At 42.1% G+C, this 27,637-nt stretch overlaps 2 protein-coding genes across 3 annotated transcripts in view; both read left to right on the top strand.

Moving 5' to 3' along the window:
- The window catches only part of aass (aminoadipate-semialdehyde synthase), a 72,639-nt gene that overhangs the window by 10,880 nt on the left and 34,122 nt on the right, over positions 1-27,637 (top strand). Inside the window, exons 2-9 of one of the 2 annotated variants that reach the window (XM_015965645.3) lie at positions 6,418-6,649; positions 8,953-9,129; positions 9,735-9,819; positions 14,726-14,793; positions 14,902-15,048; positions 15,175-15,253; positions 15,577-15,704; positions 19,665-19,813. In XM_015965645.3, the coding sequence (XP_015821131.1) occupies positions 6,431-6,649; positions 8,953-9,129; positions 9,735-9,819; positions 14,726-14,793; positions 14,902-15,048; positions 15,175-15,253; positions 15,577-15,704; positions 19,665-19,813 (1,052 nt within the window). In that variant the 5' untranslated portion in view covers positions 6,418-6,430. Of the gene's footprint in view, positions 1-6,414; positions 6,650-8,952; positions 9,130-9,734; positions 9,820-14,725; positions 14,794-14,901; positions 15,049-15,174; positions 15,254-15,576; positions 15,705-19,664; positions 19,814-27,637 lie in introns of both variants that reach the window. The other variant, XM_015965646.3, reaches the window with a different exon arrangement.
- LOC139062649 (E3 SUMO-protein ligase ZBED1-like) lies at positions 1,665-3,045 on the top strand. The gene is made up of 2 exons (XM_070544120.1): positions 1,665-2,074; positions 2,803-3,045. The coding sequence occupies exons 1-2, from the start codon at positions 1,809-1,811 to the stop codon at positions 2,972-2,974; spliced, it is 438 nt and encodes a 145-aa protein (XP_070400221.1). The 5' UTR covers positions 1,665-1,808; the 3' UTR covers positions 2,975-3,045.

Genomic DNA, 27,637 nt, shown 5'->3' with positions numbered 1-27,637 from the left:
GAATGTATCGCCTTATATATCTGTTTATATGTATCTTCACTGTATGGTGAAGCATATCGTGTCGCCATAATTTCACCAATACACATCCCTAGAATATATAAGTAATAGAAATAACTTTAAAAAGCAATACGCTTGTCAGGTGAGGAGATGATCTTTTTAAAATGTTTACATTACAGGCAGATGATCCGATGGGAACATGACATCATTGGGTGACTCATCCGCAAGCCTCTTCCATCATGTGTGGTGAATGCCATCAGAGCAACCTTTCCGGGTGAAGATGGCCAGTACAGAGGCTTCCACTGGCCTGATCTGTGGTATCTGTTAAAATTGTAAAATGATGTTTGCATGAACTGATAAAAATATTTCAATTGTGAAAGAACTTGTTGCTTGGTTTTTAATGAGTATTACACATATTGTTCCATGGCTTCATTCTTGTCCACTCGGTCACATGTGGCTGTCAGTGGTCCAGGATCAGCTGATTTGATTCCAGATGTTGCTCTGCTTAGTCCTGTTAGGTTGTTGGCGTAGGCATCCTGCAGCCGGCTGAGAAGTGCTGTGGCATAGTCTGTAATTGTAGTCATTTAAATATGATGAACATGCATGTTAAGTTATGCATCCACACACATACTTATATATGCACAGCTGCTCACATCCTTCACAAATCCTGGCTGAAATGCTGCTTCCTCCAACTTGACTACTGATATTGATCCTGTAGACAAACAAGACACATTTAAATAAAGTACACATTAAATTTACTTCCAGGAAAATTAAAGTGTAGTTCAAACACTCACGAGACTTCCAATAATTACCTGGAACCAGCCACTGCTTGTTTCTGCTTTGTCCTTCCAGTGGAAGATGGAGAAAATTTGGAAATTCAGGTGTCTCGTGTTCATGGATGTCCTGAACATGATTCACAAGTGACTTCCATTTTGCCTCCACCATGTCAGGGTTGCCATCAGGTGTGGATGCAGTGGTCCGTTACAGATGGTTCACAATGGACTGCTTCCATACATGCCACAAAGCTGCGGAGTAAATAATGAGACAGATAATGGAACGATCTGTGACAGATTGTTACTTTTTTGTAGTTTAGTGAGTTTTTATGGATAAAGGAGAAGGATGAATGACCAGCAGACAGATCAGCTGTTTAGCTGAAAGACAGGAAACTGAGACCTGCAGCTGGAGTCTGATGCCAAAGAGAGGGTTTTAGAAATGGTCCTTCCTCATTGAGGAAGATGAGCTGAGTCATGACCCACAAAAGAAGAGCTGGGTTCCTGAGAAAATCAAATGATGACCATATTCCTTTATTTTGTAAGAAACACAGTGAAAACACTTCTTAGCTGATTCTCGTGACACTAAATACGTATATGTGGATAAATAAAAATTAAAAACTAGATTGGTACAATGATAAACAAACAGGATGACTGGTTCAGTCCCGCTCTCCATGTATGGTCCTACAACCTATTTTGTGTTATGATGGTTAAAATGTACCTGATGATTAGTGACAAATGAGTTTTCTGGAGTTGCACGGTTCACCGAGGTCATCTGGTGAATATCATCATCATGTGTAGAGCTGAAACAACTAATCGATTTAATCGATTATAATCGATTATTAAAATAGTTAACAACTTTTTTAGTCATCGATTAGTTGTTTAATAATCATATTTTACCGCATAAAGTCTATTTTTACCACAATCTGACATCGGTTACAAGCTGTTAAATTTGCCGCCAGTGTGTGGCAGTAATGAGCCAATGAGTGCCCTCGGTTTTCATGACGTATCACGTTACTGACTCTCATCTTGCTGTGAGAGATGGCGGAACAAGAGGAAATACGGGAGAAAAATAGAAGCGACAAAACTGAAGAGAAACCCCGGACAAAAACCTCACGAGTATGGGAGCACTTCACTCTAGATGCCTTGAAAAGACGGTTGACCTGCAAAATATGCAAAAACCATCTAGCATGGCACGGAAGCACGACGTCCCTAAGTGAACATTTGAGACGAAAGCATGTGGGGGCTGATGCAGCAGAGGAAGAGCACCGCGGTCAAGTGAGCCGTCATTTGGAAGAGCCAGCCCGGTAAGTAACAGAAAATAAACAAGCTGGACTTAGTGTTTTAGCTGAGTTTGTTATAGTGGATGTAAAACATGTTTTTTTGCCGCGTCAGTCTGCGGTGTTCTACTTCTAATTGACTAGATGCAATTGTGAATCTCCTCCGTGTTGTGAATCATGCGCTTGCCAAATTTAGCACGTCTGTTTATAAGAATGTTCTCATTAAGAGAAAAACGGCACAAACCCATAACTGTGTTCCTCATTCAAAAAAGGACAACTCCGCGGAGAAAAATATACAGACAAGCTGTGTCCAGGTGAATATAACGCGGCATAGTTGTACACTTTCAATTTTTAAATACAGGAGAAATTCAGAAAGTCATTTTTTTTACTATTAAAAGGCTGTTTTACTATCTAACGCTGTAAAACGCCTCACAACACATTTTTATCATGTTTCTTAAACAGTATTACACAAAATAAACATTTTTCACATTTCTCTGGCTAATTTAAACACTCCCGACTCAAAGTAAAAACCTCATGAGCTTCTTACTTAGAGCTTTTTAATAGTAAAAAAAATTGACTTTTTTTCTGAATATCTCCTGGTGCGGGCTATTTTGTAGAACGTAACTCTCAAAATAAATGATCACTGTATATTGTTAATTAATTCAAATAATATAATATTGATTTAGTGTTGTAGTGTGTGTGCTGCTTTATTTTATATGTGTACTTATTTCAGTCTATTTGTGTTTCTTATGCAGAAAAAAAAAACAAGCAACGATGGACAACTACATGGGGAAGAAGACACTCACCCCCCAGCAATTCATACCACTTACAAACTCTATTCTAAACATGCTGGTAAAAGACATGAGGCCACTATCCATGGTGGAAGGAGCAGGCTTCCAGCTAATGCTAAAAATTATTCTGGACTGATATTTTGCACTGTTTAGCTCATTTTATACTGCTGACTGTGTTCATGTGCAATAAAATAGATTGCAGTCAACTGCACAATTCTCTTATGTTTTTTTTTCTTAACTGAAATGCATCCATCACTTGTATAGGTTAAATAGCTAAACAATAACAAACCGATTAATCGATTAATCGAAAAAATAATAGACAGATTAATCGATTATGAAAATAATCGTTAATTGCAGCCCTAATCATGTGCATCAGCAGCATCAGGAATGAGCTCTGCTTCACCAGCTTCCACTTGTGAAGTTACATTTGCCATCATCTATACAACACAAGTACAAATGTGTATGTAAGTCATTTTCAAAATCTGAACATGTTAGCAAACGTTTTCTAACAGTTTTTAAGTTTTCTAGTTTAGAAACAGACCATCCATAGCAACAGAAGATCTTACTCTGTATATACTAGGGTTGGCTGGTTGGGCAATTTGTATAATTTTCCCTCCGCCAATTGTCCCTCCAATAAGAGATGATGAAGATTACTGCTGCCAACTAGCGGGTGGCGATTGAATTGCGCAAAACAAAAAGAAAATACACAAATGTTTGCATGTAAATTCTTTCAGGAATTAGATACACAGCTTTTGAATATCAATGTAATAATCGCAGGAAAAATTATCACGATATATTGCCATATCGATATTTCCGATACACGGCTTTTGAATATCGATATAATATTGCTGGGAAAAATATCACGATATATTGCCATATCGATATTTCCGATACACGGCTTTTGAATATCGATATAATATTGCTGGGAAAAATATCACGATATATTGCCATATTGATATTTTCTTACATCCCTACTAAATAACTAATAGATAATAATTTCATAATGAATTATTGGAAGGGTGAATAACTAAAATAACGAGTTTAATATTAAACATTGGTTAGAACAAGAATCTTGAACATTACTAACAAAAAACATAAGAGGAAAGCTGTGTACTAGTGGTCCAGGTGGGAATCTGAAATTTCATTGGCTGAGAGAAATAAGTCCCGCCTCCGCGAAATAAAACCGTTCGACGCAGCGCTGAGCGTTTAGTGAGCAGAGAGAGAGAGGAAAAAAACAACGGTCGAGGCCGTGAAGAACCCTGATTTGGGGGCCACGTAGATAGAGGGAGAGGCGGACTCGACTCCTTCTAATAAGAACTGGGAACTTGGAACTGACGCGATGAGTAAAGAAAAAAGAAGGGAAAAAGCTAACGATGCAACTTAAAAAAGAAAAGAAAAACAAAGTGCTTATCAAATTAATTCCATTCTTATAGATTTGTGTGGAGACGACAGAGTGAACCAATCCTCTGTAGGAGGGAACCCTTGGAGCGCGTTGGTGAGTGAATGAGATTAAATTCAGCAAATTATTAAATTCAAAAAGCTAATTACAGCAACCGAGGTGACCGCAGTGGGCTGCTAGACGTTAGATCCCAGGAGTTAACATCTCAAACCACCAGTTAACGGTGGTACGGCCTAGATGTACAAGGTCTTCAGGGGCGTTATAGCTAACGCCATAGGATTAGCAATGCATGCCTCAACCAAACATTTAATAAAAAAAAATAAAAAAATAAAAGCTAACTGATTAGGGAGGAATTATTTTACAAAGGTGGACCAAAGAACCAGAATTTATACTTGATTTAATTTTGTTATAGAAAATATTTATTTATTTATTGTGTTACAGATATACAAGGTGTCAAAATGCTGTATAGAAACACAACCAAATGTATCCTTGTTGTCATGAATGTATTTCTTGTTGAACAGTGTAGAGTAATAGAATCTAACTGAGCCTATTCAGCTGAACAATTGTTGTCATATGTAATTGTATTTCCAGAGCTACTGAGAATTATTATTATAATAGACAATCAAATTGATGTTATGTTGAACTGTGAACCCAAACATGATTGGCTATGCCAATAGAGGGAAGCATTTGTTTAAGTCTGTAAGACTTTATGCTGTGATGTGATGAGAAGGGTTGATCCCAAATCGCTAACAGTCCTGCTGTTTACAGGCTGTTTTTTTTTCCCCCTTGGGTTTTATCCCGACTTCTATGATCACTCACTTGGAACGAGAATTGAATTTCTTCCTGACGAGGAAGATGGCGAGCCTTAACCACTGAACGAACCAGGACATCTCAAGTAACTGAAGAGCAGACTGCTCTCTTCTGTGAACAATCTCAACGGTGCGGTAGGAAAAAATCGCACCACTGGACTCTGACTTTCACCCCAGTCGTGGGGATTAGACTTGACGCCGGCTGACTTATGACTCATGTGATCAAATCTCAAACCGACCATTATACTATTGTCGATTGTTTTCTTCTGTTTTTATGTGTTATCTTTATGTGTTATATTTCCCATTATTATTAAAATTTCATACTATACCCATGACTCCAGTCATTCTTAAACGACCTCCAATTCTCCCCGAACCTAATTATTGGCCCATTTGTTTATTTTTTCCTTTAATTATCTTATTGTATCCTGTAATCCGGTTACAAAAGCAACAGAATATATGGTGCAGGTCCTCCACAACACAGCACATCTAGCACATTGACTTAGTATTTTTCAGGTTATGTGCTCAGTTTTCTGGCGGTCTCGCTCATACAGGCAAGTGTTGGTGAGTGTTCTGGGTGTGTTTTATTTCTGTTGTGAGACTTGAAAACTCACCTCACAGAGTTTGTTCTTCTAAAGTCCTATTGAATCTGCTGTGTTGGCGTATTTTTACGAGCTTCCCCCATGCGTTTACATCACTCTCAGCGACAGAGTTAACAGTTTGACACAGATGTGTATGTACTTTTTTGCTGCTCGCACCAGCGCAGTGTGAAGGAACGGGTGAGGGTGACATGATGCCGGACACAGGGTGTCAGCTGGCTACAGAGTCCGAGTGTAAGGTGATTGGCTCTAAAAGGCATTGATCAGAATTTGCCGATCGCGTGTTTTTCACAGAGAGCGAATTTGGCTCGGCAGCCTTGCCTCTGTCAGTGCGACCCAGGGCAGCTGTGGCTTCATCGTTGCTCAACACCACCAGTGTGTGAATGGATGAATGATACACTGTAGTGTAAAGCGCTTTGGAGTCCTTACTCTGAGAGGCGCTATACAAGTGCGGGTCATTTATCGTTTAATTTTGACCTGTGGCCGATCGATCCGAGCATCCATAATAAAGACTTCCAGGGTTAGGGTTGGTTAGCCGTGCTACATTATGGCACCAGAGGAGAGAGCTGCTTTCACTATGAGGCAGGGTCAGTGAGACCAAACACCAATGGGAATGCTGTGAGCTCCATGTTACTCTTTGAGATAGTTTCACTATTACTCTGAAGAAATTGTACATCACTTTTGCCGGTCTGCTGCCTTCTCCTTTGCTGGATCTGACGGTCTTTATTTCAACTCGCCTAGGTCCTCATTCTGTCTTTGTCTCTGTTGTAAGCAGAGGAGCTGAAGTCATGCACAGAGTCCTCAGTCTTCAAGCTAGGAAGACGCCCAGCTGCCTCACTGGTCAGCGACGATATGAGCACCACAGGGCCATTTTGGCCATCCGTCGTGAAGATGTCAATCCTTGGGAGAGGAGGGCTCCTCTGGCCCCACGCCACGTGAAAGAGCTCACCAACAATGGCGTCAAAGTCCTGGTCCAACCTTCCAACCGCAGGGCCATCCATGAGAAGGTCAGTCAGTTTTGTTACTTCATTAAAAAATGGATTTGTGCCGTATTCACATAGCTGCTGTTATCTACTCATTAGCCTTCTCTGTAGCCTTCTCTTGAAGTCTACTCTGAAGCCTTCTTCAGAGCAACGCAGAGGAAGGCTTAGTTAGATGAAACGTCAGCAAAAAGGTGAAAACAAATCTTTATTACACTGTGTGCCAAAAAGAACCAAATTATGGAGCCAAATCTTCTCAAATTTTCTCTTAACCGTTCTGATTTCCAAGGAAACAGTTTCTGTTTCTCATCGGTCCCTCCTCTTGAGAACCCCTGAGTAAACCTTACCAGCGAGGCTCAGGAGTGTGACCCACCTGCAGAGGGAACACACCCTCTGGACCCCCTTTTAAAATAGAAGGAACCACCACTGCTATCTGCTAATTCAGCAGAACTGCCCCTCATGTCCATGCAATATTGCAAAGCTGCACCAGCCAACACAACCCCACTACATCCAGGATCTTTGGACGGGTCTCATTCATCCCTGGAGCCCTGCTACCGAGCAGCGTTTTCACCAGTGATCATCAGTGATCTCAGCACCGGAGATTGGAGAGGCCGACCCAAAGTCACCAGACTTCCTTTTCTCACTGGAAGATGTGCTGGTGGGATTGAGGAGCCCTTTAAAATATTCTGCCCACCGACCCACAATGTCCCGAGTCAAGGTCAGCAGCACACTGTCACCACTGAAAACAGTGTTGGTAGTGCACCACTTTCCCTTCCTGAGGTGCCAGATGGTGGGTCAGAATCTCCTTGAAGTTGTACAGACTGCTGTACTGCATAGCCAGTTTCAAAGGGCACTAATCCCAGTAACACGGAGTAGTGCAGCTCGGCCTGACCACAGGTTCCAAGAGCACGGTTGGATATTTTCTCAATTTTTATGTCACTGCCTGTTGAAATTCTTGGCAAGGCTGAGTCGGGCTGGCATGGTGACTGTGGCTGCTGATTGGCTGGAGGGCGGAGTCCATGGTTGCTCAGGAGTTTTCTGCCTGCAGCAATTTCCTAGTTCAGAGACAAAAAGCCATAAAACAGCAGAATGTCCAGCAACACCACCATTTTCTGGTGAGTTGTGTTTCTGTGCAGCACACAGGTTACTTTACACTGATTACTGATGACCCCTCCCCTCTTCCTCCCCCCACGTCTATGAGGGGCACGCCCACTTTCTGTCACGGAGCTGGCAGGGGAACACCGGACCACAGGTACTGCTGCGGCAGAGCGCGTAAGGCTCGGATAAAAGACAGAAATTACCAGAGAGGATATGAACGGACAAACAATTTTGTGTGAATTATATATTTTTTAGGTGGCACCACTTTGAGAATGTTACTCTGGCCGAGCGCAGGACGCAGCTTCCTGGAGCTTGTGAATAATCAGCGTTCAGCATCTCCGCTCAGAAGAATTCCTGCTACGCTGAGTCAACACAAATAACGTAATCTAAGTAGAAACTGGATCTTTTTTCGGGCTTCCTCTGGGTGTGTAAGGCTTCAGAGGAGCCCGACAACCTTGCAGGAGAACCGGGCTCCCCTTCGTTCTCCTGCAATTTGAACCCTGTATCCAAATTCGGGGACGTAATGCCCAATCCCAATCGAGTCTGAAATCACATGATCAGCTCTGGACATAACCTAGTCCTGACACCAGTGCTCTGGCATGGAATCATTAAACTCCCAGGTCACGTCGAGCCACATCGGAGCAACTCCAAACCACAGCCTGCTGAAAATATAAGCAGAAATTGTTTATATTTAGAAATGAAATGCTGCAATAAGTGTCCCCTCCCCCGCTGCCTTTCAGTGGCAGGAAGCAGGAAATGGATCATCATACGAGGATGAGAGGATACATTTATAGGTGGGGAACACTGAAAAGATTTCCTGTTGCTTCCCTAGTAGAAAAGTACGCCCATACCAGTGCAACCTCTTCTGTTCGATGTAAGCAGAACAGGAAAAACCCAGAATATTTGGCTACATGCTGCCGTCTTTCTCCTTGCTTGTTATCATGTGAACCGCTGGAGTCATGCGTGGTCTTCTCCCATCATTTCATCATCTCGTGGGACCAGCTGCATGGAATGCTGTCATTTTTGTTCTGTGTCTGCAGTGCGTCTGTTACCTTAGCGCTGCTCACACGTCCAGTGGAAAATCAGGGTAACTTTTGTGTGTGTGCACCAGTGCAACCAGTGTAAAAGGTTATTCTAGAGCCATGAAAAACTCTTAATAACCTGTAGCGCAGAGAGTAGTCTGATGAGCAGACTAGGTGCCAGAGTTCTCATGCAGCCCGTGTTTTCTTCAGTTCTACATGAAAGCAGGAGCTGTGGTTCAAGAGGACATTTCTGAAGCGTCTCTGATCATCGGAGTGAAGAGGATGCCAGAGGAGAAGGTTATTCCCAGGAAGACTTATGCCTTTTTCTCTCACACCATCAAAGCCCAGGAACCCAACATGGGTCTCCTGGATGACCTGCTGAAAAAGGTGAGCCTCACAGGGACATCTCCAGTTCCCCTCTCCTAAGACGACACCTGCTTACCTAACAGATGAACAGTTTTTATAGAAGATACTTGAGCATCACCATGTAACCAACAGTGAATCGATACTTTTTAGTGGATTTCTGTTGAAAAGTTAAAATGATGAACATCTTACCTGCTGTAGATAGCCTTGTGAACGGCCTCTGTTTAGGGAAACAGAGACTAGTTACAGAAGTTTTTCTGAAGGCTTTTTCAAGGTAATTAGTTCTTTAATTAACAAGAGTTTACTGTAAATATTTATGATCTTTTAGAAGAAACCTCATTTATGACATTTATGACACTAGAGGTGCTTTTTTAAACCCACTGTACTAGAACTGGTCCCACTGTTACGTCCATACATCTATCAGAACACATCTGTAATATCTTAGGTGTTAATTGTGCATGACCGCTCTACTGAACAGACTGTCGTTAGTAATAATGAACAAAAATAAAAGTTATCCAACACTTAGCATCATCCTGAGGGGCCGATGGGAACCGCAGACATGCTGAAAATCATCAATCTCAGTTTAATCGTCTCAAAATGTTACAATACCGTAAGTTGTGTGTTTTCAGGAGGTTCGTCTGATCGACTATGAGAAGATGGTTGATGCCAACGGGTATCGGATTGTGGCTTTTGGTCAGTGGGCTGGAGTTGCAGGTATGTGAAACCAAACTGTTCTGTTCTGGATTCTCTTAGCTAACTTTTTCTTATTGAAAACTAATATAAACTAAGCATGAGCTAATAGATGATGGAACGGAAATTCTTACAGATGAATATTAACCGTAGACATAGAAACTGATAGGAAGAAAGAAAGAAAATGATGTTTTATGTAGCCCCTCTCAAGATAAAAATCACAAGGCGTGGACAAACCGTGCCCATTCCTCTCTGTTCTTCTCTTTTGACACCAAGAAGGTGGTTCCCACCACCAGTTTTGTCCATGTCACATTTCTCATCACACCCAGACGATCCAAAAATAAGAAAAGAGGTGGAGCTTTGAGGGTAGGAGCAAATGAACCAGTGTAGCTACTTGCTAACTTAGCTAACCGCTGGAGCTCTAGGACAGCCGAGCCATGCAGGGGCCTGGCTTCTCTGCGAGACTGTAGTCGTGCTGGTTGCCTGTGCCGCTCTAATATGGATTGTGAAAACACAAACACTCTCAGACATTGTGATCAGAGTCGGGCGCCCTGGCCGCTTACATCCGCTCATGCTCCGATCCTCCTCCACGGTTGGTACTCAGCAGGACGTTAGTGACATGCTAAGCTAAATGGCGCTTTTAGTGAGGAAAAGGCAGTTGAGCGACTCCAAAGTGAAGCAGCAACTCTATGTCTATATGGGCGGGGACTAAACTAGCTCAAATAAAAGATGTTAAACTGAGTGAGATTACATTCTTTTACATAACTTTCAAAAATGATAAATAAGCTTGCTGCAAAAAAGTGAATAATTGTTTTTACTGTATCTTTTTATTGTTTTTAGGAGGAAATATAGATAAAAAACCACAAGCATACATTATTACATTACATTACATCATTTTACCGTAAAAGTTGATCACAGATGTTGTGAAAATGGTCAGTAGTGTGAACTCCCGACACGGGGGGACAGAATATTTCAGGAGAACACAATTTCTCACAACACCTGACCTCCCGGCTGACGTCACCCCTCCTCCGTGTGTGAATGGTGACCGCTTCAAGAACAGAACTAGCTTGGTTCCTTCAGAACTGGTAGGGTAATAAAACAGTCATTATTATATATACTTTTTTAAAGAGGTCGAGTCGCTTGTTTTGAGCTTTGTGTGGATAGGAAAATGATTAGACCAGAGGTGTCAAACTCAAATTCACACTGGGCCAAAATGAAAATCTGGGAAGAAGTTACTTCATATTTTTTGAAAAAGTGACACAAATTTGCACATTTTCTTTATCAACATATATGCAATTTTGAACCTTTTAATTTGGAAACAAACTTATTTTTGCATTAACACTGAATGTGGAATAACCAAATTACACACGAGCAAGTCCGTTTAAATAAAAGGCATCAGTGGTATTCATTACTTGTGGTATTTTCAGCATTTTTATAATCTATTCAGGATTTATGTTTTCTTGTTTTCTTTTCATTTTTCTTATTTTTTATTCTCCTTTTTTCTCCTGTAATAAGTGTCATCGCTGCTGTGACATCTAGCTTTCCTCATTGAGGAACAATAAAGGGATATTCTATTCATCTATCTGCAGCCTTTCTACTTCCTGTTTACTGTAGGTTAAATCTTTTCTCACTGGCCAACAACAAAATAAAAATATCATTTTATCTTAAATGAAAATGCAACATCTCACCTGTTAACTTTCATGTTTTGGAGCAGAAAAAGAGCATAAAACCAACATCTTAGGTGTGTTCTTGCTGTGTCGTATTTCTAATTCCATGCTGTAGTTCTTTTTTAAAACACAGAACAGTTTTGTTACCTGTTTTCCCGCTATGTTTCGTTTGCGGCTGCAAACTTCCTCAGGCCACTACAAGACAAAGGCAAAATAACAGAAAAAATATACAAACACTGGATTCTACGGCAAACATAACACCAAGAATATATGGAACGCCAAAAATACACAAACAAAACACCCCACTTAGACCAATAGTAGACAGCATAGGTACACCAACATACAACATGGCAAGAGATATCAGCAAAATCTTCAGCCCGTTATTAGGAAACACAGATCACCACTGCAAAAATAGCATAGAACTGGCAAAAGAACTAAAGGAGATTACAATAGAAGATAACAACATACTCATCTCACATGACGTCACATCCCTGTTCACAAACACACCAACCCAAAAAACCATAGACATAGTAGTTAACAGAATCAGACAACACAAGACTTTACACAAAAGAACAAACCTCACAGCAGATGACATAGCACAACTGAAAGGACTGGTAGCTAACTCCACTTACTTCACATACGATGACACAATATGCAAACTACTGGAAGGCTTCGCCATGGGTAACCCGTTATCAGCCACCCTGTGCCAGTTTTTCATGGAAGACCTAGAGCAGAAAGCCATAGCCCCCCCCCCCCCCCCCCCCCCAAAACTGCAAAATAAAACTATGGAAACGCTACGTAGACGACATACTGGGAATCATACCAAAAGGACAAACAGAAACACTAACACAACACTTAAATAACATTGACGACACAGGCAGCATAAAGTTCACTTATGAGTCAGAAACAGAAGGCAGCATAGCTTTTATGGAAATGAAAATAACCAGGCAGACCGACAGGACCCTAAACATAAACACATACAGGAACCCAACACACACAGACCAATATCTATTATGGACATCAGAACACCCCACCATACACAATATGTCAGTAATCAGAACATTATATCACCGAACAAACATAATAACAGAAGAAAGAGACCGTAAACAAGAGCACAAACACATACAACACGCTTTAAAGACCTGCGGATACCCGACATGGGCAATAAACAAAGGAAAACAACAAACAACAACAGAAAGTAAAGAACAACCAAAGTAAAGAACCAGAAACCCAGAAAGACAAGAACCAAAACCAGTGATAACCCTACTATTCATCAACGGCATAACAGAAAAAATAAGAGCAACAATGAAAAAACACAACATAAACACACCAACAAAACCATACACAACAGTTAGAAACAGACTAGTACACCCAAAAGACAAAATATTAGCTGGACTTAAATGTGGAGTCATTTACAAAATCCCATGCAAACTCTGCAATAAAACATACATAGGAGAAACCGGACGCCAACTCAACACATGAACAATAGAACATAGAAAGGAGTGCGAGAAAGAAACAAGTCGAAGACACACAAGAGCAGCAAAACAAGAAGCAGAAAGCACAATAAAGAAGTCAGCCATAACAGATCACTGCACAAGAGAAAACCATATAATGGACTGGGACAACACAAGGATCATGAACACCGAACAACAAAAATACAAAAGATGGATTAAAGAAGCAATTGAGATAAGGAGACGTGTATGTGGGACCATGAACAGAGACGATGGAATTTACACGTTGGATTGTGCATGGGACTGCATCGTAGGAGAGGGGAGAGCGGGCAGCAGAGGGCGACAACGTCCTCTGCTGCCCGTGGATAAACGGAGACGGAAGTGACGCCACCATCAGCGTCAGCCTGAAGAAGTTTGCAGTCGCAAACGAAACGTAGCGGGAAAACAGGTAACAAAACTGTTTCTGTGTTTTAAAAAAGAACTATGGAAATAAAACCAACATATTTAAAGCTCAGTTTGCTCCACTGGTTTACTGTGATGCTCACCTGTTCCAGCCAGATACCTGCATCTTGGGGTTGATCTGAGCTGAGGAGGCTCCTGTTGTTTTGTTCATCTTCATCATAATAATGACAACATTAGATGACAACAGGTTTGAAACATAGGTTTGTGCTGCTGAGCATGTCTGAGCAGCTTGACCACGTTGTTGTGTGTCGGGGAGGAAAAATAACAACTACAGCAGCCACAGAGTCATGCTGGTTTGAGCGTGTCGCTGCTCGCTGGAGTTATATCAGCTCTGTCTGGAAGTTAGTTGGAAAACTTTCTCTTTCAGTCGTGAACACGTTACTGAGCGGTTAAAATCTCCGTTTCTGGGCTTCAACGTCGGCAAATAATAATAGGGATGAAAAATCTATGGTAGTGTATTTTAACATCTGGGGCGTCTCAGTCTCCCTCTGAAGGAGCTGTCCGTGGTCCCCACAGTGGAATGTGGTGGTTGGGAGGGTTTTTTAAAGATGGAGGTCATATTTCCCATCATCCTCCCTTCAGCATCCTCCCAGCTGTTCGTCTGACCACTTTCATAAACTTCTGCTACGAGTAAAACGTCTTTCTGCCTGTGCTTCAGCGATGCACAAATGTTACATAAATGTTAAAAATGTAGCTTACCTCCCCTTTTGTAAAGTTTCCGGTGCCACCCGGCAGCATGTGTCTTTGTTTCCCAAATGTCTGCGTCAGGAACTTTGTAGTTTTCAGGACAAGTTAAGAGAAGAGGCTTATGTGTTTTCCCAAATGCTGCATCAGTCCAAGCACGGCAAGTTCTACAAATTATTCCATTTTAGTAGCCGTTAGCAGAGCCCTGTGCATTGGTGTGTGCGTCTCTGATATTCGGTCTACCAGAAAATCAATGACAAAGGTTCCCACTTGCTTGAATTGCAAGCTCTGATTAAATGCGTGGATTTTTAAAAACATGTCTTTTTCTTCTAAGTAATGCGCTAAAGTCCCACCCCGTTTACAATCCATCTTTGACCAAGCAGTGTTATGTTACAGACACAGCATTTCCCCCATTCAACCAGAGAAATAAAGTACAGAAATATAATTTTACTCACTGATAAAAATTCGATAAGAGTCGATGAGGATTTGCTCTGTTTGTGGAGCTAGCCCCTGGTGGATGAGGAAGGAACTGCAATATTTGTCACTTCCGTGTTGGGATCAGTTCTGGGTGTCCAGGGTTCCCGCTTGATATTAACCTTAAAACTAACATATTTGACACTAAATGACACTTGTTCAGATTGCAAATGTCCCATTTGTTTTTGTCAGGAATGATTAACATCCTGCACGGACTTGGTCTTCGCTTCCTGGCTCTAGGACATAACACTCCTTTCATGGTGAGAAGCCCGTTCCTCCTCATTTCAATCCTAAATCTCCTGAGAACCCTTGTTCTGTTAAGTTCAATTCTCAGCTGTGATTGTAACTTTGTTCTCTGCTGTCCGCAGCACATTGGCATGGCACATAACTACCGAAACGTCAGCCAGGCCATCCAGGCAGTGAGGGATTGTGGGTATGAGATTTCCATGGGGCTCATGCCCAAGTCCATTGGTCCCGTCACATTCTGCTTCACCGGAACAGGAAATGTCTCCAAGGTACACAAAATACACAAATCCCTGCTCTTCCTTTTTACTCTGGTAATAAATAAACAAAAGGTTCTGCGTCCTGGAAGCAAACGTAAAGAACAGAGGAGTGGCTGAAGGATGTTTTTGCCCTTTCAGGGAGCCCAGGACATCATCAATGAGCTTCCTGTTGAATATGTTGAACCTCATGAGCTGAAGGATGTTTCTGAAACTGGAGGTAAGATTTAAAGATGCGCCAGAACTCTACTAATTTCTGTTTACCGTGAAGCCCGAGGCTGCTGTCCAGAGCTAAGAGGCATTAAAAAAGAAGGTGAGCAGGTGAGGAATAAAAGCAGCTGCAGCAGCAACAGAGGCCTCTTATGTGTTTATGGCAATTTTGTAATTAAATTATATTCAGTTAATTTCTATAGCACCAAATCACAAGAGTTGTCTCAGAGCAGGCTAGCTATGATTCATCAGTCTTATGTATATGAACTGAAGCTGTTAGCATTTAATGCTAACCTGTTGCAACAGTCACCAGTAACAGCACGTTTTTCTCAGACATGACCAAAGTGTACGCCACGGTTCTGAGCCGACACCACCACCTGGTGAGGAAAAGTGATGGCCTCTACGATCCGATGGAGTATGAGAACCGCCCAGAACTGTACACCTCTCACTTCAGGACCAGTGTGAGTTTCTTTTCTGCTGTTGTTCCTGTAAGATCACTCCTCATCCTAGTTCCCAGACGTTCCTGTCAGTCACACAGACGGCTTCTATTTCAGTCAGCTGCTCCGGTTGGGCTGCTGTTTCTGAGAACATCACACTTTCTCCTCACAGGCAGCTGTCCGTGTCTCAGAATCTGCTTTGGTTTTTCTGGGAAGTAAAACCAAAGCTTCCTTGTTACACTACTTACTCCCCGCTTTTTTTCATATTTCTTGAGTTTTATAATAATAACAATAATAATAATAATAATAGTAGTAATAATAATAATAATAATAATAATGAATTGGATTTATGTAGTGCTTTCCATTATTCATGCACTCTCACATTCACACGCAGCCAGTGATGGTAAGCTACTATGTAGCCACAGCTGCCCCGGGGCGTTCTGACAGTTGTTTTAGATAACTGTTATGTTGGACTTTTGCTGAACATGCTGCCAGTTTTTATAAATTGAAACAAATGGGGAGGAAAAATGTCTTCTTTCTCTCTGGGAATTTAGATCCGACTGATCTAAACAGCACGCCTGTAAGACTGCCTGTGGTTCTGATGATTTTTTTGCTCTTGACTGCTAATCAGGTATTGCAGGCAAGTTTTTTCAATCTACGTCGCCTAGCCAGAATCAAGCCTTTATCCCAGTGTTACTCAATAGGTGGCCTGTGGGCCAGGTCCGGCCTGCAGGGCTCATCTTTTTGACCCCCGGACCGCCAGCTGCCCCCCCACCCTCTCGTCTGGCCGTTGTATTTGCGCTGGAGGGGTAGGAATGGCGCTGGTGTGTAATGGTGTTTGGTAAATTGTACTGGTTTGTGTGGGGTTTTCAAATGATCCACCAGCACCCCAGCTACTGCTAGTTCACCTGTTGACTTGATTATAGATCACTAAGATGATAAAGTTAAATAGAATATTTACTAAGAAATCACAATGTAGCCATAGAAATACTACTTTGTATATATGTTGTGTGTGTGTGTGTGTGTGTGTGTGTGTGTGTGTGTGTGTGTGTGTGTGTGTGTGTGTGTGTGTGTGTGTGTGTGTGCGCGTGCTCTGTCTTCTCCATCCCCAGTGAGTCATGGTGGATGGCTGATTATACTGAGTCAGGATCCTCTGGAGGTTTCTTCCTGTTAAAAGGGAGTTTTCCTCTCCACTGTTGCTGCATGCTTGCTTAGTATTGACATCATCATCATCTTTATTTTTGTAGCACTCTTAACAATCCAAAGGATACTCAAAGTGCTGAACACTACACACATAAAAACATTTGCAAAAAAGATTATTAAAAACACTGCTACTAAAACTAGATCACAGGGACACAAATGAGAACACGAATTACTGTGCAATGTGCTTAAAAGCTAGTGTGTAAAAATGCATCTTAAGCCTTTTTTAAAATACTTCAGCTGGGGAGGCCATTCTGATGGTTAATGGCAGAGCATTCGACAGCCTTGGGCCTGCAGCTGTGTAAGCTTTGTCCCCTCGGAGCAATCAGCAGGAACTGATTGGTCGAACAGAGGACTCCAGAAGGCTCGTACCAGCAAAGCAATTCGGCCCAGTATGACGGAGTTAAACCATGTAGGACTTTAAAAACAAATAAAATAATTTAAAAATCAATTCTGTACTGAACTGTGAGCCAGTGCAACATGTGTGAGGATTGCTGTAAAGACACTGACACTAGTCCGTGACATCATGCAACCGGCTGGGTTCCTTATATACCGTGCGTTTTCAGTGCTGACTCTGTTCAGTGTGGCGTTCCGAAACTAGTTTTTATATACAGGTCCTTCTCAAAAAATTAGCATATTGTGATAAAGTTAATTATTTTCTGTAATGTACTGATAAACATTAGACGTTCATATATATTGGATTCATTACACACAACTGAAGTAGTTCAAGCCTTTTATTGTTCCTAATATCGATGAGTTTGGCGTACAGCTCATGAAAACCCTAAATTCCTATTTCAAATAATTAGCATATCATGAAAAGGTTCTCTCAATGAGCTATTAACCTAATCATCTGAATCAGCTCATTAACTCTAAACACCTGCAAAAGATTCCTATCCTATTCCCAAAACTCCTATCTCAAATAATTAGCATATTTCATCCGACCAATAAAAAAAAGTGTTTTTAATACAAAAAATTCAACCTTCTAATAATTATTTTCAGATATGCACTCAATACTTGGTTGGGAATCCTTTTGCAGAAATGACTGCTTCAATGCGGCGTGGCATGGAGGCAATCAGCCTGTGGCACTGCTGAGGTGTTATGGAGGCCCAGGATGGTTCGATAGCGGCCTTAAGCTCATCCAGAGTGTTGGGTCTTGTGTCTCTCAAGTTTCTCTTCACAATATCCCACAGATTCTCTATTGGGTTCAGGTCAGGAGAGTTGGCAGGCCAATAGAGCACAGTAATACCATGGTCAGTAAACCATTTACCAGTGGTTTTGGCACTGTGAGCAGGTGCAGGTTGAGCTGACAAATGAAATCTTCATCTCCATAAAGCTTTTTAAAATCTCCTGATAGCTAGCTGCATTGACCCTGCCCTTGATAAAACACAGTGGACCAACACCAGCAGCTGACATGGCACCCCAGACCATCACTGACTGTGGGTACTTGACACTGGACTTCAGGCATTTTGGCATTTCCCTCTGCCCAGTCTTCCTCCAGACTCTGGCACCTTGATTTCCGAATGACATGCAAAATTTGCTTTCATCTGAAAAAAGTACTTTGGACCACAGAGCAACAGTCCAGTACTGCTTCTTTGTAGCCCAGGTCAAGCGCTTCTGCCGCTGTTGCTGGTTCAAACGTGGCTTGACCTGGGGAATGCGGCACCTGTAGCCCATTTCCTGCACACGCCTGTACACGGTGGCTCTGGATGTTTTTACTCCAGACTCAGTCCACTGCTTCCGCAGGTCTCCCAAGGTCTGGAATCGGTCCTTCTTCACAATCTTCCTCAGGGCCCATTCACCTCTTGTCGTTGTGAAGCATTTTCTGCCACACTTTTTCCTTCCCACAGACTTCCCGCTGAGGTGCCTTGATACAGCACTCTGGGAACAGCCTATTCGTTCAGAAATTTCTTTCTGTGTCTTACCCTCTTGCTTGAGGGTGTCAATGATGGCCTTCTGGACAGCAGTCAGGTCGGCAGTCTTACCCATGATTGCAGTTTTGAGTAATGAGCCAGGCTGGGAGTTTCTAAAAGCCTCAGGAATCTTTTGCAGGTGTTTAGAGTTAATTAGTTGATTCAGATGATTAGGTTAATAGCTCGTTTAGAGAACCTTTTCATGATATGCTAATTGTTTGAGATAGGAATTTTGGGTTTTCATGAGCTGTACGTCAAAATCATCAATATTAGAAACAATAAAAGGCTTGAACTACTTCAGTTGTGTGTAATGAATCTAATATATATGAAAGTCTGATGTTTATCAGTACATTACAGACAATAATGAACACAATATGCTAATTTTTTGAGAAGGACCTGTAGAAAGGTTGTTCTGACTTTAGATGTGCCATCAATTTGAGGGTTTTAAATTTGATCCTGTTTTTAGAGTGTTCTCTATAACTTATATGTATATTCTGTTTTATGGTTTATTGTCTTGTTGTGTGCAGCAGCTTGGGCATCCGGTGAGGTTGCGGAACACACTCTATAAATAAAGTGAAGTGGTGCTGTGGGTTGAGGTTATTATAGGTCTTTAGGATGAATACAGCCCTAGACAGGATGAAGATGTCTAAGAGTATTAATCAGTCTTTTCTGTTCTGTTGCTGGCGAATAAACATTTGTGTCGTAATTTACATGAGCACCTCTAAAGCTACTTTTATTTTAATTTATTATAGTTTTTTACAATAATTAAAATGTCTAAAATGCCACTTGAACCAGTTTAATTTCTAATAACTTTTTGGTGTGACTTAACAAACCAGCCTAAATGTTTATGCCTGTGGTGTTGTTTCTCCTGCAGGTAGCACCGTACACAACCTGCCTCATCAATGGTATTTACTGGGACCCTCAAACCCCCCGGCTCCTCAAACGACTGGATGCTCAGAGGCTCATAAGACCCCGGAAAACCTCGTCTAATGACCACGAAGGTTCACCTGCGCTGCCTCACAAGTAGGACAGCTGCAGTTTCTTTTGTGTGAATGTTTAAGTCTGAGTGTGCAGGAAGGAAGATCCAGCTGCAGAACCATTAATGAAACAAACATGTCATCTTATTCAGGCAAATTTCACTCCTTTTTCTACACATCTTTAGTGGTCTATAGTATCACTGCCTTGTGAGTCAGTCTTTGTTAGAAAAAGCTCTGGTGCTCCTGTTTCAGGAAGTAGAAGTGAGATAGAGGAGAGGTGAGCAACAGATGGCAGGATGTGCATTTAAACATCTATCTTCTGATTGGCTAACAGCAACACAACTCTACCACTGACTCTGTTTGCTCTGCAACGTTTAATGTTTTATCTCCACAAATAACAATACTCAGGGCTGTACATTAACATTTTTAGCTTATAGCACTTATAGCACGTTCAGTGGCAAAGACATAGAAGAGTCGACGCCGCTACTGTGTATGGTAGTTGCATTTTTGTGTTCTATTTTTAATAAACTGTGTGGTTAACAGGATGTTTTAGCTAAGGCTTTAGCTCTAACTGCGGTAGTGTCATTCATAAACCCATTCACACACACCAGAATGAGAGCTCACTTTAATATTCATCAGGCAAAATGCATGCGAGTTTGACAAGTAATTAAAATTGCGCCCACATTTTCTAAGTTAACACACATCTCTTCAGTGGCGGGGATGGGAAACGGGAGATTTCCCGGTGGCCTGGCCGTTAAACTGGCCCGCTCAGTGATTGCCGGTCATGACGTGTGTAATATCCAAATGAGCAATCCGTCATGCAGCTCATCAGGGCATCTGCTGTCCTGATGCTCGCACAAACGGAGCAAACTGGGCACAAAGACACCCCCTCCTCTCACTTTGTCGGGGTCTGGCAAAGCGCAGCAGACACCAACCACCCCAGAGCGGCTACTGTATCGCGTCATACCCCTGTCAAAACCCGTGCACGCGCATTGGGTCCACAGCGCGCGTGTGAACGGGACTCGCGAGCGAAAATATACATGGCAGCGCGCGTGTGAACGGGACTCGCGAGCGGAAATATACATGGCGAGAGGTCATTTGTGCACTGAGAGGGAGCAAACTGTGTCTGTGAGCGCACAAGGATGTGCACAAGTGACAAACCTGCGTGCGCGCGTTGTCAACGAGCACACGGCAGAGGAAAACGTGCGCGCGCGGCAGCCTCTGTGCGCGCTCGGCAGCCTCTCTGCGCGCTCGGTTTCTGACTCCTGCTCGCTCGGCTGTAAGGGTTTTGGCACTCTGGAGGCGTGGCCTGTGGCAGATCTCCTCTGTCCTCTGATTGGTTAGTGTATCCCGCACTTTACCCTCTACCTATCTATATAAAAAAGTCTACTAGTCAAGTAGTTGCTGGCATAGCTCAGTTGGAAGAGCGGGTGACTCTCGCCCCGAAGGATCCAGGTTCGAGGCCGGGCAAGGAAAATGTAGTAGATGTCATGTTAATTTTTCTTAATTTCAGGTATTTTACAGTTGTGACCGTTCAACTGTCATTAAACGTCCGAATGTTTGCTGGGCAGTGTTTTAAAAAGTGCACATAAGCTAGATGGTTTTAACCATATAAAATTACATTTTTTGTGATACTGGAAAAATACATACTGAAATAAAACTACTGATTGAAAACTTTATGACTGTGGTTGTACAATATATGACTCACTAATACACTGCAAACTCCCTTAGAGTGGGGCTTCCAGAGAGAGAGACAGAGAGAGAAAAGTTCTTGCCTCATTAATGAATTGTTTATTTTTTTCAGTATTTAATTGACAAATTATCCTTTCAAATAATTAATTGATGAGTTACATAATTGTCCATTTAGAATTGTTGAATGGACTGAGTCAAGTTTGGTGCACTTTATATATTTCAAAACATGTTTTTTTTTTTATTTTAATGATGCATATAAATAATTTAAATGTTAATTTAATGAAATATTTCTATTTTTTCATTACCTCACCCTTGTTTTGACAAAAACGGGACCTTGCTGGATAATATCATGGAGAAACTATTTGTTCACAGTACATGGCTCAGTGAGGATCTGTGTACCGAAGGAGGAGAAACTCAGAAATCTGTCTGCAGATTGTTACAACCCAGACTGGAAGTGGTGGGCTGTAATAAGAAAGGAGACCAAACAGAGGAGTGGGGGTTCAACAACTGATTTATTTAACAAAAGTAAGGATTTACTAAAGCAAGTTAGTGAACAGAAAATGGCCAGTGAGGACTCTCCACCACACAGGAGAGACCCAGTGAAAGCAGAAAAACAGTAGGCTTTGTAGGCAGCACCACACCCTGAGCCCAGGTGCCTCCAAGGCTGCTTAACCAGCTGCCTACAACAGAAGAAAAACACAATTAAACACAAATGAAAACCCAATGAGATGGTGGGGGCATCACAACACGTTCAGGACTACCCAAACACCAGTAAATCTTGACTGCACTGATCTGAGGTGTCAATGGCCATATTCCCCTCTCTTCCAGAGTCATATATTTTCCTCAAGTTCAACTGCACTCTGAAGAGGCTCATTTGGATTGTGCCACATAGGCCAGTGACCTTTGTCTCAGCACTGTATGCTGGAACTATCAGCGACCAACCTGGGAATCTGGTGTGTTGAAAATGCTACAACTAGAGATGGTCATCTTGGTAGACAGGGGTTTCTGCATTGATGACATTGTGCCCTGCAAAGTGTACAGGCCAGCTTTCCTTTCTGGCAAACCTCAAATGTCTGCATGTAAAGTTATAGAAACAGAAGCCATAACATCTCTGAGTGCATGTGGAGCGCTCCATTCATCTGGTCCAAGAACACAAGCATTTTGATTGTTATTCCCCTCCTTGCATTTGTAAACAATCAGCTCTATATGCTGTGGTTTTTCTCCTTACCAACTTTTAAAATAGCCCACTAGTGAAGGCCTGGGCAAAGAAGCCTGATGTCTGAGAACCTCAACATATGTACGGCAACCATACTGTATATTTACACACTTTCATAAAGAAGCTGCATATCAAGCTTTCATTCAGATGACCTTCAACAGTGCTGCACCCTGCTGAGGGACATCCGAGTAAAACCTTGAGATGGCCATTTTCTGTTCACTAACTTGCTTTAGTAAATCCTTACTTTTGTTAAATAAATCAGTTGTTGAACCCCCACTCCTCTGTTTGGTCTCCTTTCTTATTACAGCCCACCACTTCCAGTCTGGGTTGTAACAATCTGCAGACAGATTTCTGAGTATCTCCTCCTTTGGTACACAGATCCTTACGGAGCCATGTACTGTGAACAAATAGTTTCTCCATGATATTATCCAGCAAGGTCCCGTTTTTGTCAAAACAAGGGTGAGGTAATGAAAAAATAGAAATATTTCATTAAATTAACATTTAAATTATTTATATGCATCATTAAAATAAAAAAAAAACATGTTTTGAAATATATAAAGTGCACCAAACTTGACTCAGTCCATTCAACAATTCTAAATGGACAATTATGTAACTCATCAATTAATTATTTGAAAGGATAATTTGTCAATTAAATACTGAAAAAAATAAACAATTCATTAATGAGGCAAGAACTTTTCTCTCTCTCTCTCTCTCTCTCTCTCTCTCTCTCTCTCTCTCTGGAAGCCCCACTCTAAGGGAGTTTGCAGTGTATTAGTGAGTCATATATTGTACAACCACAGTCATAAAGTTTTCAATCAGTAGTTTTATTTCAGTATGTATTTTTCCAGTATCACAAAAAATGTAATTTTATATGGTTAAAACCATCTAGCTTATGTGCACTTTTTAAAACACTGCCCAGCAAACATTCGGACGTTTAATGACAGTTGAACGGTCACAACTGTAAAATACCTGAAATTAAGAAAAATTAACATGACATCTACTACATTTTCCTTGCCCGGCCTCGAACCTGGATCCTTCGGGGCGAGAGTCACCCGCTCTTCCAACTGAGCTATGCCAGCAACTACTTGACTAGTAGACTTTTTTATATAGATAGGTAGAGGGTAAAGTGCGGGATACACTAACCAATCAGAGGACAGAGGAGATCTGCCACAGGCCACGCCTCCAGAGTGCCAAAACCCTTACAGCCGAGCGAGCAGGAGTCAGAAACCGAGCGCGCAGAGAGGCTGCCGAGCGCGCACAGAGGCTGCCGCGCGCGCACGTTTTCCTCTGCCGTGTGCTCGTTGACAACGCGCGCACGCAGGTTTGTCACTTGTGCACATCCTTGTGCGCTCACAGACACAGTTTGCTCCCTCTCAGTGCACAAATGACCTCTCGCCATGTATATTTCCGCTCGCGAGTCCCGTTCACACGCGCGCTGTGGACCCAATGCGCGTGCACGGGTTGTGGCACGCTTTAAACGCCATACTACTGCACCACCACAACTTTGGCCCCAGAGGCAAAATGGACCTAGAAGGACCAGGAAAGGTGGAGCAGAACAGGAAAGATGGAAAAAGAAGAAAGCTCTGGCCACAGATGCATGTCCAGGCTGGCCTGCATGTGGTCATGTTGGGAGAACCGGTTTAAGGTGGAGTTTTTGGGCCAGTTTAATTATCGCGCAGCGCGCAATGCTGGGCACGTGGGGTGGGTTGGGGAGGGAGAAACAGCAGCTGTCAGTAACGGATCATGATGATCAGGTTCTGATGATCAGATCATCAGACTCATCCTTTAGGGACAGAGAGCAGTGCATTGGACCGGTACCAGCACCGCCGCCACTTCTAAATATAACCTTTCAGCATCCTAGCACTTTTTCAAGGGTACTGTGCATACCGGTAAAATTTCCAGGTGTTCATTAGTCGAAATCTCAGAGATTTTTGAAAAGATATCTGTGTGTCCTCAAACATCAGTCATCCACAGTCTGGCACGAGCTCCATGAAGGGCCGCATTTTGCGCACAAGGCGCATCACTGCCGCGAGGCGCGCTACGCGTCACTATCAGCTCAGACAGAGGAGAGAAATTAAAACTGTTTCCCCACAGCGTACACATTCCTGCAATGACTGACAGCAGCATCAGCTGACCACCCAGTGGTTAGACGCTCTGACAGGCAGGTACATCCATGGAGGAGAAACGGTTTCTAAACGGAAATATGGATCGTGAGCAACCACAAGACATAAAAGGAGTGTGCTTCACTTGAAATGTTGTGGCCATAAACATCCAGCTGCTGCTGGTCATGAGACGGATGAGATGATCATTCTGACCTGGACTGATCTGGATTAGATTTCACATCAACCCTGAAGATCATTTATGACATTTCTAGTTAAATGCATATACCTTCACCTCTGGCTTATATTGTGTTTGGTTCATGGCCTTTAAATCCCTAGTATTATTATTGGTGTTTATATGAATATTATGAGGAAAACATCCATGTATACTGGTCTGTCTGTATATACGGATGTCAGAGATGTATGCATCTGCAAAAGGCTTCTTCTATTGTTGAGGCTGTCCATTTAATCTGTGCTACTATAGTAAACCTAAATGACACTAATGATGCAGTCATTTAGCACACTTTATTACAATTATTCACTTTAATTACACAATAATACACTTTAACTAATTATTGGAAGAAATTGGGGAAATTTGGGGGCTGTAAAAGGAAGTGTTACCTAAATAAATATTAAATATAAAATCCTATCCGGTAGGCTAGAAAAGTCACTAGTAATCCCATGTAACCTTAACCGGCGACATGATGCTCTACACAGACTACACAGTAGCAGCGACAGGCAACTGGTTTGATCTGCTCTGAAAGACGTTTAGCACGTCTGACATATAGTATATATATATATATAGCTTGAGTACACTGTACAGCCCTGATCCTGGAGGAGTGCTGCTGTGTGGTGAAGTTGCTAATTCTAACAGTTATCTACTAGCTGAGATGTTCTCTGCTGTTTTCTGGAAGCTAAACCAACAACAGCCTTCCTGTCATTTGTCAGAATGGGTGTATTCATGAATGTTAGGTGACCGTGTGACGTAGATCTGAGTGACTTTTCTAATCTGAGTATTTCAGCAACTATTTTCTATCATCAGCTAATGCAGGAAGTAGAAGAAGACTATTTTCACATTCAGCCTGCATGAAAAACTCAGAGACCAATCATATTTCTGTTATAAGTTAAAAACATTTTCTTGGTTAACGCTGTTAGAAACTTGCAGCGTTTATACGTTTTATTTTTTCTGTTGCTACATGTGTAAAAGACAACTTTACTGATGAGAAGCTATTGCAGGTTATTCTGTATCAGAGCCCATGAAACTGCTCTGTTAAGTCTGATCAGGGCCAGAACATTACAGACTAGCAGGTTGTAACTGATGCACTCTTTAACAAAGCTGTTTCTTCCTGTCGTTGATGATGGAATGATGGGCCTCACACATACAGGTCCTTCTCAAAAAATCAGCATATTGTGATAAAGTTCATTAGTGTCTGTAATGTACTGATAAACATCAGACTTTCATATATTAGATTCATTACACACAACTGAAGTAGTTCAAGCCTTTTATTGTTTCTAATATTGATGATTTTGGCGTACAGCTCATGAAAACCCTAAATTCCTATCTAAAAAAGTTAGCATATCATGAAAAGGTTCTCTAAACGAACTATTAACCTAATAATCTGAATCAACTAATTAACTCTAAACACCTGCAAAAGATTCCTGAGGCTTTTAAAAACTCCCAGCCTGGTTCATTACTCAAAACCGCAATCATGGGTAAGACTGCCGACCTGACTGCTGTCCAGAAGGCCATCATTGACACCCTCAAGCAAGAAGGTAAGACACAGAAAGAAATTTCTGAACAAATAGGCTGTTCCCAGAGTGCTGTATCAAGGCACCTCAGTGGGAAGTCTGTGGGAAGGAAAAAGCGAGGCCGAAAACAATGAGAAGAGGTGACTGGACCCTGAGGAGGATTGTGGAGAAGGACCGATTCCAGACCTTGGGGGACCTGCGGAAGCACTGGCCTGTGTCTGGAGTAGAAACATCCAGAGGCACCGTGTACAGGCGTGTGCAGGAAATGGGCTACAGGTGCCGCATTCCCCAGGTCAAGCCACTTTTGAACCAGAAACAGCGGCAGAAGCGCCTGACCTGGGCTACAGAGAAGCAACACTGAACTGTTGCTCAGTGGTCCAAAGTACTTTTTTCAGATGAAAGCAAATTTTGCATGTCATTTGGAAATCAAGGTGCCAGAGTCTGGAGGAAGACTGGGCAGAGGGAAATGGCAAAATGCCTGAAGTCCAGTGTCAAGTACCCACAGTCAGTGATGGTCTGGGTGCCATGTCAGCTGCTGGTGTTGGCCCACTGTGTTTTATCAAGGGCAGGGTCAATGCAGCTAGCTATCAGGAGATTTGGAGCACTTCATGCTTCCATCTGCTGAAAAGCTTTAAGGAGATGAAGATTTCATTTTCAGCACGACCTGGCACCTGCTAACAGTGCCAAAACCACTGGTAAATGGTTTACTGACCATGGTATTACTGTGCTCTATTGGCCTGCCAGCTCTCCTGACCTGAACCCAATAGAGAATCTGTGGGATATTGTGAAGAAAAAGTTGAGAGACACAAGACCCAACACTCTGGATGAGCTTAAGGCCGCTATCGAAGCATCCTGGGCCTCCATAACACCTCAGCAGTGCCACAGGCTGATTGCCTCCATGCCACGCCGCACTGAAGCAGTCATTTCTGCAAAAGGATTCCCGACCAAGTATTGAGTGCATAACTGAACATAACTATTAGAAGGTTGACTTTTTTTTTGTATTAAAAACACTTTTCTTTTATTGGTTGGATGAAATATGCTAATTATTTGAGATAGGAATTTTGGGTTTTCATGAGCTGTACGCCAACATCATCAATATTAGAAACAATACTTC

This window comes from Nothobranchius furzeri, chromosome 14, assembly GCF_043380555.1.
Source record: "Nothobranchius furzeri strain GRZ-AD chromosome 14, NfurGRZ-RIMD1, whole genome shotgun sequence".
NCBI lineage: Eukaryota > Metazoa > Chordata > Actinopteri > Cyprinodontiformes > Nothobranchiidae > Nothobranchius > Nothobranchius furzeri.
The sequence above is the reverse complement of the archived record's forward strand: the minus strand, read 5'-3'. Positions and strand labels throughout refer to the sequence as shown.

What these genes read in the sequence shown, in the direction of transcription:
- LOC139062649 (XM_070544120.1), top strand. Translation starts at nt 1,809, where the DNA reads ATGGCGGAACAAGAGGAAATACGGGAGAAAAATAGAAGCGACAAAACT. An exon ending in CATTTGGAAGAGCCAGCCCG is followed by an intron (nt 2,075 to 2,802) that starts GTAAGTAACAGA and finishes TTTCTTATGCAG; the next exon opens with AAAAAAAAAACAAGCAACGA.